This window comes from Falco punctatus, assembly GCF_963210335.1.
Source record: "Falco punctatus genome assembly, chromosome: 13".
NCBI lineage: Eukaryota > Metazoa > Chordata > Aves > Falconiformes > Falconidae > Falco > Falco punctatus.
Window position 1 is genome coordinate 11837667 of NC_137593.1, and position 16013 is coordinate 11853679.

Consider the following 16013-nt stretch of genomic DNA (forward strand, 5'->3'; position numbering starts at 1 on the left):
GTATGTAACTGTCAAGCTTTTTTAGTGTGTTGACTTCAGTTCCTATAAGCATCCAAGGAGTTACACACACACAGGTAATTCCACAATAAGCTTTTCTCTCTAAGTGAGAGATTGGTGGTTAATCCTTTACAACAACTTATCTCAAACGTGCTTCCTGACCTTGTGCTTGCTTTCTCTGTCTCCCTAATCTCAGCCCACCCTCACACAGTTGGCTAGAAGCACTGACTCTGGCCAGGCTGAGTTCCTGCATACAATGTACCAGAGCTCTCAGCAGAGGACCTGCAAGTCCCAAGAGCTGCTGTCAAAACACCAGGGCTCCTTAGAAGACACTAAAACCTTGCTCTTAGAAGAGGCAGTAGTTGCCTTGTCTCCTTGCTTATCTCGTTTCCATAAAAGTTATTATCCATATTCTAAACTGCCATCTTTCCACATTAATAGTCATTCAGACCACAGCAAATCTTGACAGACAGGTAGGTCACACTTCACCTTCTCATGTGGCAATGTGACACACTTCCCCCACTCTCCCCTTCCCCAAAGTAGTGGAAGAGTGGCTGTGAACTCATCCACCGATTTGTAATGAAGCAGTGAAAGGGACAGTAGCTGAACACACTTCTAAATACTTAATTCCCTTTGTTCCTGTTAGCACAGAGGACACACAGAAGATCTGAAGCTCTCTCTGCAAGATGCCAACCATTCTGCAATTCTCTTTCCAGCCAAACTGAGAACATATGGGAGAGTTGCAAGTTAAGCACAACTGCCACACAGACAGCTTTGAAAATCATACAGGTATTGAAGTTTTTTGGCAAATGGGTAAAAAGGCAGACTGTAACAGGTAAGGTAAACACACTAAACTCTCCAGGACACCCTGAAGAGCATGTACACCACCCCACCCAAACCTGAAGTGCTTCAGTATGTCAGACTAATGGCTGACAACTATTTACAAAAGGCTGTTTTCAGGACCCTTTGCCATACTGCTCTTCATTCATGCATTGCCTGTTAATTCTCTTTGCGTTTCTCCTTCACTGATAAAGTAAACATTCTCCAGCAGTATGTACCATGGATCCCATGTGATCTGAGCAGCATGCTGCAAAAATAACATCTCTGATCCAAAACTTTCATACAAAACAGGCCTGAAGTAACCTTTATAAAAAATCCAAACCTCCAAGGCACAGAACAGATCTACAAATTAAGGCTGACCTGCAAAGATTCAATACCATGACAGTCCTCGTACTTGGACAAAGCACAGAAGCTACCTAAATAAAAAATAATTAGGCCCAAAATAACCTAGGACCAACCATGTAACTATTTCTTTTTCCTCAGAGTATGGAATTATTGCCTTCAGGAAAGTCTACCAAATGGAAAAAAAATTAAAAAAAAAATAAAAAAGAGATTAACTTCCAGAAAATCTTTCTACTATTCAGTGAAAGTCTAACACAACATAAAGCACAAAATAACAAAGAAAATACCTGGAACTCACAACAGGAGATGAGCCTAACTTTCTCCTTAATTTAATCTACAAATAAAAAATCTTCAGTGTAGAACTACAGATTTAAGTAATTCAAGATGAAAAGTCATTTTAGGAACCCAGCTGGGCTCATACAAATCCCTACCAATAAAGTGAACATAAAGTGAAGTGAAAAAAATGAATGCAAGGTAGCTGGGAACCCAAGTTCTATTTATTGAACTGATTTTTAAAAGGAACATATTTCAAGTGCCATCAGCGCTTGAAATCTAATGGTATTCAGTGCTGAAATTATTACTTTTTTGAAGAGTCCCAAGTCATTTGCACACTTAAGTGTGTATGAACAGCTTACATAGAAATGTAACACTTCAGAGAGTCATGCTTAAAACATTCTTATTCAGGAGATACCAATATGTAATATTTTAGGAGTTTAAACAGGATGAGTGAATAGAAACAAAAATCAACTTTGTCTAAGATCATCAAACAGTCATCAGAATAATTAAGTGAGATTTCAAATCCGGAAGATGCAGATAGGCAGAAGAAGGTATGGGAAAGGAATCTGAGGAAACAAGTTTCATCATAAATAAAAACGGAAAGCTGGTATGCGCTTTGTACAGAGTTCTCCACTTGTTTTCACCACATTTTAAGCCTATTCTGTCCTGAAATACACATTCTACTATTAGGCCCTCTCCCATTTCTAGTACATGCCTATGCTCAACCCTACTGACCTCAAGCAGCCTAGCAACAACTATCACTAAAACAGGAGTCTGGATTTCAAAGGACTACGCATGCAATGATGGGGAAACTAGTGATGCATGGCAAACTTTCCACTACTATTACAGCCCAGTATAAGCTTACGGAATATCCTTACCACATCTCAGCATTTACCTTTGTTGCACTGTCCATTCTCCTTCTGTTGTTGTAAAAGTAGCAGTAGTTTAGGAAAAACGTGCATCCTTTCAGTACGTGTTTGCTCCAGAGACACAGAATGAGAAATTCAACCAACTGACAAACCCAGCCAAGCCAAATATTCCTACTGTCCCAGGCAACAGCCAATGCCTGATGCTTCACAGGAGAGCAAGGATAAATTAATCAATAGAAAATACATAAAAATTTCCTAAGTGCACCATGTACAATGTTGCATGGAAACATCAAACTTTTTGCTAACCTTTAAAAATACTAGATCCAGCCCTGAAGTGTAAGATACAATATGTTTAGAGTGGAGTTACTAACTCCAGAAGTCAAACCGCTAATTTTACATAGAAACAACATACAAATATGCAAGTATTTTAAGACAAATGACACACTTTATACCTAAAGTGACTTCTTTATACCTAAGAAATATTCAAGGCTCAGTTAGGATCCAGTCCACTACTCCCTAATGAGGAATAAGCAGAGAGAAGAGATAGATACAGCAGGAAAAGGACTTTCAATTTCTGTTTAAAAACAAAAAAAAAGAAGGAAAAAAAAAAAGACAGAAACTAAGACTCCAGTTCAGTGCTCTCTACCTTGCCTTCAACTGTACTAACCACAAATGGAGAAGAAAATTTGTCATATAGCTAGTCAGTTTGCAAATCAGGCCTGACAACATAGCTTAAACAATATTATTAGAAAAAAAATACAGTCCGAAACAAGCCATTTAGTAAAAGAATAATTTCTGGAACCCTTAAAAGCCCTGGAAAACTTTCAGCTAGTCCTTGAAATGGCTAATTGAAAAGACCAACAGCTTTACAAAAGCCAAGAAAGAAGTCAGGTCAGGTCAGTGCCAACAGGTATCCTGTACTTTATACATGGAAGCTAAGAATGGTCATATAATAAATATGCAGGTTCATATACATCTATACATTGTCTTTACATAACTTTTTTAAAAGGCTTTTTTGAATGTGGAATATAAACAGTGTTTCCTATCATAAAAACACTAATGGCAATATTACTGCAATTCTGCAATAAATCCTAGCAGTGCGCTCTTCCAATAAATTATAGGGCCTCTTCACAGTACTTCTAATCATCTTCAAAGTGTTTTCTCAAAAGGATACAAATAGAGTGAGAAGCCGAGGCGTCTGTCTGGCTTTGAGAGTCAGACACAGGAACTTTTCCAATCTTGTCCTTAAATCCAATGTCCAAGAATCCTCGAAAAGAAAAACAAATTATGACAGTTGATCACCAAATATGTACACTGTCCTGAAAGTACCGTTCGGATCCCAGCAATCTGCCACTAGTAAACAAGGTAGCCAGCACTGTACTGAAAGATCTTCCCTTCACTGTTAACTGAAGTGAATGTGTTTGCTAGCTACCCATAAAAGTGTACAGAAGCTAGAAGAGTTCAGCATTATTCCTAGACAAGAGTTCTAAAAACACAATGTAGCTTTATTTCAAGTAGAAAACTATCATACAGTGTTGGTGCCTTGTACGCACATGCAACGACTGCCTCAATTTAAAAGTACCTTTAATATATAAGCAACTTGAGAAAAAGATAAAAGTATTAATTTTAAATTTATTAAATAGAGTACAAAATAAGTAATTTTCCATTGCTCGGTTTTCAGAAAGTAATCACTGTAGTCATCTTTCACTCCTAACAAGATATGGGAACTGTAAATTTTGTCAATAACTATGACATGACATCACCGATCAGGGTACTAAATTTCTAAAATAAGGATTTGGAGGAAAACAACTCGCACACAAAAAACAGACAAACGTATCAGCCTCTAACTGGAATGCTGTCTTCTGCCTGACATAAGGTCTCATTAGCACAAGAAAATAATAGTCAAGGAAAAAAGCCAAACTATATCTAAGAATTCACTGAATACTTATTTCTTCTATTTCAAACCTTCAGTTAAGCTAGTTTCTGCTTGATAAAAAGCTAGCCAGCAAATTAAAAAGCAGAATCTTCCAAGAAGTAGCAGGAGCTTCCTAAATTTACTGCTGTATATGCTGCAACCCGTTCTCACAGCCCAGGATTTGCCCTTATTTTACCATGCTGGAGAGCATGCAGAATTTACCAATTCTGTACCCAGACAGCGCTGCACCACAGTATGCTGTAGATTACCAAAGGAAACATGTCTCCTACAGAGAGGAACGTGTATTATTTTTCAAGATGTATTACACAAACAGACAGGAACTCCAGCTATATAAAACACCAGACGCCTGAGGAAAAAAATATATGCCTTAAGAACACTGCTTAGTAGACTAGTGACTCACTGCTGTTCTTTCTCAAACATAAAACAATCTGTGTTTCAACACTAACATGGAATGAGCCGTACAATTCCCACAAGAAAATATGAGTGACTGTGGACTAAGAGCTTGGACACTGAGTTACTATGAATAAACTCGAAGATCTCGTCTTAGATAAGGAAAAAAAAAAAAAAAAGCTGCTAAGAATACTTTTCAAAGAGCAGTCATAACCCACCTCCGAGGTCAACCAGTACATCTCATTATTTATAGCTAGTCCCAAAGGAAAATGGCAGTTTATGCCTTTTTTTGGTGTTCAACTGGAGCTCCTCATCAGCTGGTACATCTCAAGTCAGCCCTAGGACAAGTATCACTTAAGCTTTGGTTTGATATCAAAAAGCGTGTGGCAGCAACGCAGGCTGAAGATATCTCCTCCCACTACAACAACTGCCCGTAGCTGCTTAGATAAGCCAGGACAACTGTCCTTGTGGTAGGATGGTGAAGCACTTCAAGCATATAACCCTGCAAAATATCATACGTGTTTTACAAACCGATTTGTGTACACGTGTGTGTGTACATGGGAATGTGTGTACACACACATTCATGGGAAACAAAGCAGATTAGTTCCTTGATCCAGTTCAAGTGCAACCACACAACCAGCTGTTTCCACTTTTTTTTGGGGGTGTGTGTAGCGGAAGAGTCTCAGAACACAGACAACCCTGAGTAATTTTCTGTTACACACGGATTACTTATAAACTCTTTCTCTTTTCCACATTAAACAAAACTGCTTCAGTCTCCTTATGCCTAGCTATCATGTTTTAAATCCAGCTATACATACACAGATAGAGAGGTTGGGAAAGACTTGAACTACTCTATAGCAATTCCCAGAAGCATGCAGGGCTGTGTGGAAAGGAAGGACAGGCAGCAATTCTTATTTATGGACAGAAAACTGGCATACCATTTAGGCCTCAAGCAAATAAAAACCATATATTTAAGATGGTACTCTGTTATTGACAGCATTCTCACAACAGTTCCTCCATCAAATATATGTTCTTTTATGATAGTAATGTCTCAAAGAAAACAATAAAAGCAATTACCAAACTAAACATCATTCAATATCTATTACTCATGAAGAAAATCATCATAAATACCATCTCTGCAAAACAGATACTTACCTGGAAAAGTTCTTTAAATGAAGGATGTACCATGGGGTTCATAACAAAAGGCAAAGCATAGAAGGGCAGAAACTCTGTGTTCTGGCTCAGTGCAGCTGCTTTTGTTTCCAGGTAAGTCTTAAAAGGAGAAAACCTTTCCTCAAGTTCAGCTTTGTTCTAGGAAATAAAGCAGTGTATTAATTTAGAAAACTCTGAATGCACTGTAAAGCTGGCAAATACAAGCAGAGACCTAAATACATCAATATAAAATTTTAAATCCCAGAATATTTTTTATTTAACAAGCAACATTTATTTAACTAGAGTGCATTATATCTTGTTTTCAACACTCAAAAAAGATTATTTAAACCAACGTTGTTTCTGTCACCAGGTCCAACAAAGAGAGGAACAATTACTTTTTGAATGTAAATTATTGCTGCGCACTTCAGGCTGGACTTCTAAAGCAAAGTGCCATTTCCACACTCAGGTCAGAGAGAAAACACCTACATTAGACATGCCTTATTTCAGTGCTAAGTGCAGAACCATAAAATCTATTCACACAGCACCAGGAAGGGGAGCTGGCACACATAACAGAACAAAAGCTCCTTAGGGGCTTAAAAATACACTCGAGGCATCCAAATACTCCTGTAGCAGCTGACAAGTGTAAGGCAAGAGCTAGTAAGCCCTGGCTGATCTGGCTGACTCCAGGCTACTTAAATGTCTCTCCATCATAAGAGTCCCATGTAACAGATTTTATTTTATGACAGCTTGGAATTATAGTTTTCAATATAATTAAAGATTCAGCTTTCCCATTTTATCAGAAACGTTTGCATTTCAACACACAGCTTGAGTCCAAACTGGAAGCAAAATAAGTGTTTTAAGAATCTCCTATGGACTACAATTACAGGTGTCGAAGTATCAGCATGCTGGTATTTTCCCAGGAGCTCCAAGATAAGGACATCAACTTCCATCTCTGTACTTCACAATGCAAAGGGTCTGGGTTCAACTAAAATGCAGACTGTGGCCCAACAACTGGATACACATTCTGCAAATTCTTCTTACTAAATGTCCCATTCTCACCCACATTAAAGACAAATGAACGAAGTAAAACAAAAATAATTTGAAGAGTGAATCGTGAATTAAACTTACAGGCTTTCCCGTAGTGTGTTTGAAGAGATAGATGGCAAAGTATACATGAAGATAGAACTCCAGCTTCTGAGCAACTGGTTCATTGTCTCGGACTGAAGACGAAATATGCTCCTCCCAGAGCTGGAAGAAAACTTCCTGCTCACCATTTTCAAATGCTGTAAGCAGATCTTTCTGCAAAGGGGAAAAGCATTCAGTGAAAAACGAAACACAGAAGAGCTACATTTTTTCAACAGTAGGTTAGCGAATGAAGAATTCAAGAGTCATCTTAACACTTTGAATTCAAAGTTTTATCTAAAATCTCTCATAATTCATTCACCGTCTAAATATTCCTTCTCCACCTGTCCAATATCTCTGAGAGCCTGAATCAACCATCAATAAAAGAAGTGAGGCCCAAATTCTCAAGCATGTCAGTCTGTGGACCCACCTTTACCATAAGGGAAAAATAAATGCCTACAGTGTGTGAAAATCAGTCTTGCCAAAGCATGGCAAGCTCAGAACCTAAAATAGCATGAACCAAAACTACTGTCTCAGGTTCAAAAGGACTGGAGTTCTGAGAAAAATAAAAGACCAAACTTGAAGGTTCCTGGACTGGAAGAAGACTGCTAGAAGACTTCTTCAAATAATCAAGAATCTGTTCAGATAGTTCAGAAAATCACAATGCTGTAGTAGTTCACACTGTGGTTAGCGGCCTTTAATTGTTTTTAGTCTTACTCAAAGTAAGTGTAAATGATGCATTACCTGAACAGGCAAAGCATTTGAATCTCTTGAGGAAACACTTCCTGGTTTAGGTAGTGGCTTCCCTTTTATTTTACATTCCTTTGTAAATACTTTCACTGTTTCTTCAAATTCAGCATAATCCAAATACTACAAGACAAAAGCGTATAAGAACAATATTTTATTATTATTATTAATGCTTCAATGTGTGACCCATGAATTGGCAAAATTCTTTCCCCTGTTGCAAGGTCCATAAATGCCAAAGACAGTACAAACCAAGAGCTGGTACCTCATGGTAGGAAAATACTGTTGTTTCTCAAATTTCCCCCCGCATCCTAGAGAACAGTACTGACAACCGAGCACATTATAGAATCAAAATATCATTTAGGTTGAAAAAGACCTTTAAGATCATTGAGTCCAATTGTTAACCTAGCACTGCCAAGTCCACCACTAAGCCATGTCCCTCAATGCCACATCCACACCATCTTTTGAACGCTTCCAGGGATGGTGACTCAACCAGTTCCCCTGGACCGCTCTGAAAGAATGATGCTACTTGATTTAGTCAGTAACTTCACTCAACCAAAGAAGAAAAAGAACTAAAATCCATTAATGCTATACCTTGGTTGAAAGAAACAAGTAAAAAACTTCCTTGCAAATAATGTTTTCAGAGGGCAGAATTCTTAAGTGTGATTCTCATCTCTGCAGCAGCAGTCAGACAGCTTGAATTCTAAGCCAGGTCACTCATCTGAAGCTGTGCAAACCAAATTAATGACCAACTAGTCAAGCGCTGTTCTTCTGAGAGAGAGAGAAACAGCACTGCCTCTTCATCCCGCAATGTACAGCCAGCATATTACGCACAACTTTCCCCTCCTCTCCCCATGTCAGGACTCCTAGTTATTGGTTACTGGGGCAAGACATCACATTTCATTTTGCAAACTTGATCTAGATTCCCAACACTGCCACAAAGAACAAAAATTGCTTAGCTCCTTCACTATTAACATAAACAGTGGTGTAGCAATGATTAAGTACTTAAACACCTTTTTAGATTTGTCTTCTGAGATTCACAAAAAGATTTACGTTGCGTATGATTTTGCCATTTGGTAGACTCTTTAGGCAAGCAGTAACAGACTGTCAACAGCCCACCTGGTGAAAGCTGGGCACAGTGACAGGTGACTGCTGCTCCTGATCACCCCTCCACAGCACCAGCACCTGTGGAACTCTGCAGTAGGTTGGGTCACACAAGCACACAAGGCAGGGGGATTCAGTTGTTGGTTCAGCGTTCACTTAAAGCCCTAAACCAAGCTACCAACACAGTCATGATCAAAGGAATGAGGCAGTAACAAGCAGCAGAGATCACAGTTTGTGTTCTTGTTCCAAATCACAAATATCCCATTTTAGCCAATTTATCCAGAAGGCTGCAGCGCAGACTACCATAGAGGCATCTGCCCTTGAAAGTCTGTCTCTTGCTGCCTTCTTCACAGGACCATTTCACACTTTAGAATATAACCTGATTTCCTTTTATGGGCAATATGGGTAAATGGCCTACCTAGAAAATCCTGCTTAGCTGTTAAACCATGGAGAGATAGTAGCCTCAGGACTTCAGCCTGGGCGTTGTCAGCTCTAGGGTTTTTATATGTTTCTTATTTTATACACATATGGAATGAGGTGACAGCTAAGCAGTGTTTTAAAGATCTCACCATTATCACACACTAGACCTGAGCTCCAAAGCTGTCTACAGATCTAATAACCCAACTGTTCCCTTAATGAAAGCCTCATTTGCAATGAACAATACTTAAGTCTAGACTGATTTTGACATTTGCTGGCATTTAATGAACGTTGAACCCTTTGAATTTACAGAGCATGACTGTAGTTGACCAGCTTCCAGATACGTAATTAAGAGAAGGCCAGTCAAATATTTAACTTGAAATTTAAACAAAATATGTGAATACCTATAGTGACAAACAGAAGAGAATGAAAAATGGGATGCTACACACAGCTGGCAGAACATGGCTCTGGGAGAAGGGATAGACACCATAAATAATGTCAAGCCAGGGCATAACAAGATAAGCTCAAAAGAACCAGGTGGTTAATAAGACCAAACAGAAAGTTACTTGAACTATGTGTGAACTATCCTTGATTACCATACTAAAAGATCTACCCTCCAGCAAAGAAAGTCCCCTACTAAAGGAAGCCCCCTCCCCACAGAACATGTGCAGCGAAAAAAAATATTCTAAGAACCAACGAGAATGAAGCGTGACTAAATGTAATTGTAAACAATCGTTCAAAGTGTATAAAGTGTTTCATTGCGTTAAGAAATGCTGCTAGCATTGTGGATTTGCCATCTACCACCCACCTCTGCACAGACACGTGATAAACAAATACGTCGGCTTGGTGTGCAAACCGGGGATGTGCACTGGGGTGATGCACTCTGCTTGTGAGACAACACGGCAGGAGTCAGTGCGATTTCGGGGAGCAGCTAACACTTGGCCAGGTAAGTAACTCCAGAATTCAGACCGCGGTTACAACGCCCGGCTCTGAATACAAGCATGAAATTTTGCCTTTCTCATTTCAACCAAAAAAAGGAAAAGGAGAAAACCAACCTCTCTCACTAGTCCAAGTAACTCAGCTTCATAAGCCAGCACGTCACCCATCGCCCTGCGCTACCGCTGCGGCGGATCGCTGGCAAACCTAGAAAGTTGTAAAGCAGGGGGTGTTGGCAGGGGGTGGGCGCAGGGGGTGTCGGCAGGCAGCACAGCGGTTCGCGCAGCCCCGCAGCAGCCCACCGGCCACCCCAGCGCCACAGAAGCCGCAGAAGCCAGAAACACGCCACACACACACACACCCCCCACCCCTCGTGCGGTACCTCCAAAGGCCCCGGAGCCGGTCCCTGCAGACCCGCACGGCTGCGCTCGCCAGGCCGCGGAGCGGTCCCACCGGGTCCTCACAGCAGCCCGCGGGGACGGCACACCGCCCCCAGCCCGGATCGGGGTGCTGCGGCCAGCCCCGCTTAGGGCCGCGGCGGAGCAGCCCCGCCAGCGCCAGAGCCGGTCGGTGGGCAGCGAGCGCACCCCGAGCACCGCCGGTACCGCCGCGCCGCGGCCTACCTGCCCCGCGGCACCAGCCCTGTCGCCACAGCAACCGCGGCGCTCGTCCCGCACGCCGCGCCGCGTCCCGCCGCACGTGATCTGCCTCAGCCAATCCCAGACCGGGACGCGCGTCACGTGATGGGGTACCGAACCGTACCGGGGGCAGCGCCCCCTGGAGGGCGGGCTTGGCCACTGCAGCTGCCCGCAGGTGGTGCTGAGGCGTCGCGTTGTGCCCGTTCCCACTCTTAACTTGAAGAGTTTATTTTTTACAAACTTATCTACTGTCTTACCACATTGTTTTGAACCCCCTTGCCATCCGGGGCAAGCCAAAAGTCTTCCCAAAGCACGCCATGCTGCGTGCCTGTCCGTAGGCCCATTGCTTCCAGCTGCACAATTACACTATTTCTTCATCACAGCCTTTACTGCCCGGCAGTATCTGCCCCGCCACCAAGTGCTGCGCTCTCTGAGGGGATGGAAACGCTGGGAGTGATGCCTGCCCCGATTAAAACAGGCCGTGGCCGAGGCTGCCTGCTCCGTTAGTTACCTCACAGCCTGGAGGGGGTGTTTGACACAGGCGCCCCTCGCCCAGGCAGGCCCCAGTCCAGCCCCGGCACAGCTGAGGGGAGCGACGCCAGGACCGACCTGTAGGTTGTACGCACATGGCTGGTGGAGCATGACCAAAACACAGGAAGATGGGCCAAGCCCCTTATTGAGACTTTGTCCCATTTTAATTAACGGTGGTGTTAATAAACCTCTTGCCATTAACACCAAGTTTCTAGCAAGCATTGGCTAGACACAGCAAAACAACACTGTGTCACCAGTGGTGTCCTGCCTGGGGTTTCAGGCTCACCCCATGCAGCCTTGTGTTCCACCACGGACACCTAAGATGACCCATGTTCTCTGCATGTCCCACAAGCAGGCACAAAGCACCATCTTTCTTCCTTTGAAAGGCTGCTGAAGCAGGCAGCTGGAAATGAATGCAGAGATTTGCATCAGCCCCCCCCCCCCCCCCCACATTCTACCTTTAAGAACCTCACAAAACCCAGAAGCTCATCTCACCAGCCAGCTCTGAGGCACTGCTTTTCACTGAGACCATTTCCCAGCCAAACATTAACCTTCCAACACCAGCACAGGTGAATACAGTTCGAGGTACAACCTTCCCTTGGCTTGTGACCTAAGGGTATACTCCTTATGAAATAAAAAGAAAAAATAATTAAGGAATAGGAAAAAAAAAAATCACCCTTGAATATTTTTGCCAGATCTAAAACTATCAGCTTGATAGGTTAAATGTTTGGAAAGAGTGGGGTGACGGGAAGCAGAGGTACAGCAGTAGTGAGCAGGCACGCTCTGTCCATAACCCATGGGAGTTATTTCACCACTGCTCCGTGGCCAGCCAGTGCTCAGTTGGTAAATGTGAATAAAATAGCAGCAGACTTCTGCTCTTGGGGAAAGGAAAGGAAGATGTTAAATGTCTTATGAAGGGCAGAAGCAGCCTTGACAAACCCATGCCCCCTCCCATGTCTTGTTTCTTCAAATTATGGTTGTTCACAGTAAGGGACAGAACAGTGGTTTGAGCCAGTGTTGTGCCAAACCACCTGGTTTTTACTTACCTGCATTTCATGTGATGGGTGAAAAGGTACCAGGAACAGGTCACTTAATCCATCACCTCTGTCCGTGCCCTTGAAAACATCTCATTCCCAGCTCAATGTGCTTGGGAGACATTCTCAGTTAAAGAAATCCTGCTAGGGAAGGAGTTTCTCCATGAAATCAGAAGAAACCTCACCAGTTTTGTTCAGGCTCCCTCCTGCCCCAGCACCGCCAGTAAGAACATCAAAACAGGTGAGGGCAAAAGGACAGAAAAACATTCCTGAAACCTCAGCGATGATCCTGCCACTCTCTGCGCATTGCAAGGGCACTGTGGTTTGCATCATGGTGCCCTGCCATGTGTTGCTTGAAGACCACACAATCCCAGGACAGAGTTGTCCTGTCACACCTGTCAGCGTGTCCTGCTGCAAACCAGAAGGACCTACGTAGAGGAGGTTGGCTGCTTGTCCAGGGTTGTTGCAAGCAGAAAGGGAACATGTTGGATGAACAAAGAGTACTAAATTCAGGCTTGAGGTTTTGTGATGAAGGAATTGGTCAGGACCATGGGCAGCATTTGTTCTGGAAGAGAAGCTGACCACCCAACACTTTGTGCAATGCTTGCCTTTGCCACCTTCCCTTGAGCAGATGCATTGCTATCAAACCTCGGCCTCATGCACAGGGGCATCCTTTCTTGATCAAATGCTCTAGATACTCCCTGCTTTGCTATATCCCTGGATTTATTTGTGCTGAGAATTCCAGATGGTGCAAAAACATCTGAACCGTGGCAAAACCACAGCAGCTCAAAGGACCGCTATGCTTCCAGGGTTTGCCACAGCATCACTGTTCAAAGATAAAAATAGGTGTGCCTCCTTTATTTATTTAAAAAAAATAGATGCTGTGTGCTGCAGACTAATTTCTGTAGCCTTGTGGCTTCTTGGAGGCTGTTGACAGCCTGGAGTTTGGTTCAAAGATATTCCTAGGAAACACACTATAAGTCTTAGAAAGCACTCAGCAGTGCCTGGAAAGCAGCCTTCAATTTCTGGAAAACAATGGAAAATTGCTAGAAAGTATTGGGAAATTTTCAGGAAGTGCTGTGCAGTCCCTGGAAAACACTTGGCTATTTATAAAAATGGCTTTATCATTTCTAGAAAGGACCTGAAGATTCCTAGAAAACAGCAGGAAAGGCCTAGCAAGCACTGGAAGAAAAGCATGTGAAAGCCAGCTGGAATTGCTAGGAAGCACATCAAACTCCTTTCAGAAAGCACCCTGGAATTCCAGCCCATAATCCCTACAAAGTTCTCTGCAGTTCCTAGGAAGAACAAAGATATTCCTGGAAAGCGCGAAGAAATTCCCAGAAAGTAAGGCAAAATTCCTAGAGCCCAGTCTGAATTCCTAGAAAGTTGTGGAAGATTCCTAGAAAGCACATTGAAAACCCACAGAAAGTACACTGAGATTTCTAGAAACCCAATAAACATTTTTAGAGAGCACCCGGGAATTCCTAGGAAGTGACAGGAGATTCCCATTTTAAGCATTCAGTTCTGCTTTTATTGCTCACCGTGAGTGTGACAATTCGCATTCAAATTAACTCTGTAGTTACTGCATGTGCTGTTAAGTGGTCAGGTAGGTACATGATTGAGCTGGCAATTGGAATTCTGGATTTGACAATTGTATACTAAATACCGAAATTTTATGTATATAAACAGGCATAACATTTATGTACATGAAACTTCTTCACTTGATCTATATATAGATACCTAGATATCTATCTGCAGTGTATACCTAGTATTTGTAGAGTATGTCTACATATGTTTCCTCTTTCTGTTGCATACACTTCTACAGAGATCTCACAGTAGCAAACCTCAAATCTTAGTGTCAAGTTTTACCATGCCAGAGCTTATCAGGCATGTAGTCCATCCCCGGTGGGGGAAGGATTGAGTTCCTCGGCCGTTGGTAGCCTCTTTGCTGCTGCTGTGTGGGCAGCCTTCTTGGCTCCTTTCTTGCTCCAGCTGAAGGAAGGAGATGGGGCTGTGAACTCCTCCTGTTTGTCACCTGTCCCTCTAATTTTTTTAAGACCCTCTTAGATAGTGGTCCCATGGTTTTGAAGCAGACCAGCTGCAGCTGCCCTCCTTCTCTGTAAAGGCAGCTGCACTGTCCTCTGTGTTCCCTCTCTGCTACTTTGCCTTGGTGATGATCAAGCACTGCCCATGGGGAAAGAGGGATTTATGCTGATTTTCTCCTTTTCCCATCTTCAGGGTGATGGGAAAAAAGCCAGCATCCAGCTGGCCTTCTCCACTGAGTGCCAAACAAGACTGACATCATGCCCTGGCCAGGATGGTGAGAAGGGCTGTGTGGCATCTGGGCTTTGCTCAATCATACTTTTTCTTTTTCTCCTCCTACCCCTGCAGAAGTCCCCTTCCGGCAGGCAGGCAAGGCTGCTGTGCACACACTGCCTTGCACAGGTGTTGCTCCTAGGGCACTCGGGCAGAGACACCTTTGCAGGGAGGTGCCACCCTGGGGTGAACACCAACCTGCTGGCCAGCACCTGGGGTAAGGTCAGGAAGATGCAAAGCTTGTGCCTCAAACCTGAAATGCAGGACTCCACTGCCCTGTGTGTCTGAGGAAGGACATTCATCATTGCTTGGGGCATGAACCCAGCTCCATGGTTTAGGTTTTCCTTGGGGCAGGTGTCACCACCACCTCTCCTGGGGGGTTGAGCATTTCTGTGGCTGGGCCATTGACTGCCAGCTGCAGATCCCAGACTGGATCATAACATGTTCCTTGACTTAAAAAAAGAGGGCTATTCTCTGTGCCCAAGTGGAAAATTTTGCAGGAAATGTCTTCTTGGAGTAGCCTTTCCAAGTGGCTCCATTAAAAATAAAAGCAAGCAGGCAAGAGAGGAACGTTTTTCAAAGCTTAAATTATCCTGTTATTTTCCAAGTCAGACTTCAGCTTTTAGTTGCCAAAAAAGATTTTGGTTTGGATTTTCAAGGAATATGTTGAAGGACCATTTAGGCGATACATAAATAAAAACTCATTTGAGTTTTTAGTTGGTGACAGATTATTGTTGGTTGGGTTGAAGCATGGACTGGCCCCTGCTGGGACAGACTGGGGGGCACAAGGGTTTGCTTGGACCAACATACTGCACTTGGGCAGGGCACTTGCCCAGCAGTTCAGGTGCTGCTCACATACCGAATTACACAGCAATTCTTCCCCAGGGCCCTCTGCGAGGAAAACCAAGGCAATGGAACTGCGATACTTCTCTGCTCTCCCCAGCATCAGGCTACGCGGGGAGGGGAGACTGGCTGGTGGGTCCCCAAAAAGCTCCTTTCAGCTCCATTGCAAAATGGCAAAGGAGGGTCCCAGGCACCTTGCAGCCCAGCTTCAAAGGAGGCAGAGCTTTCTTCTTCCAGCAGGACTTTGCAGATGAGGACAGAAGCATCCAAGGCTTGACCTATTGCCTTGCAATGTCAGTCCCCCATGTCCCTCAAATGCCCACCTGGAGGGCAGACACTGCTTTCTCCAACATCTGCAAAACCTTCTTGCTACTGCCACCACTCTGGTACAGGCTGGCCAAAGCCCAGCCCAGGCTGGAGAAAGAAGGGAATCTTCCAGCACTTTCTCTGCTCCACTATCCTAACAGATTAGCAGTTGGTACCTTTCCAGCTGTGGCAGAGATCACTCTTCAGGGATCCCTGCAGG

The 16013-nt window shown here is 43.3% G+C and overlaps 1 protein-coding gene across 1 annotated transcript in view; it reads right to left on the reverse strand.

Annotated features, from left to right (window-relative positions):
* ARMC9 (armadillo repeat containing 9) overlaps positions 1-16013 on the reverse strand; it is a 91207-nt gene extending 75194 nt beyond the window's left edge. The window contains 7 exon segments of the mRNA XM_080409342.1: positions 2351-2375; positions 3499-3591; positions 5806-5961; positions 6931-7101; positions 7669-7794; positions 10245-10332; positions 10749-16013. Of these exon segments, the coding sequence (XP_080265468.1) occupies positions 2351-2375; positions 3499-3591; positions 5806-5961; positions 6931-7101; positions 7669-7794; positions 10245-10295 (622 nt within the window). The 5' untranslated portion in view covers positions 10296-10332; positions 10749-16013.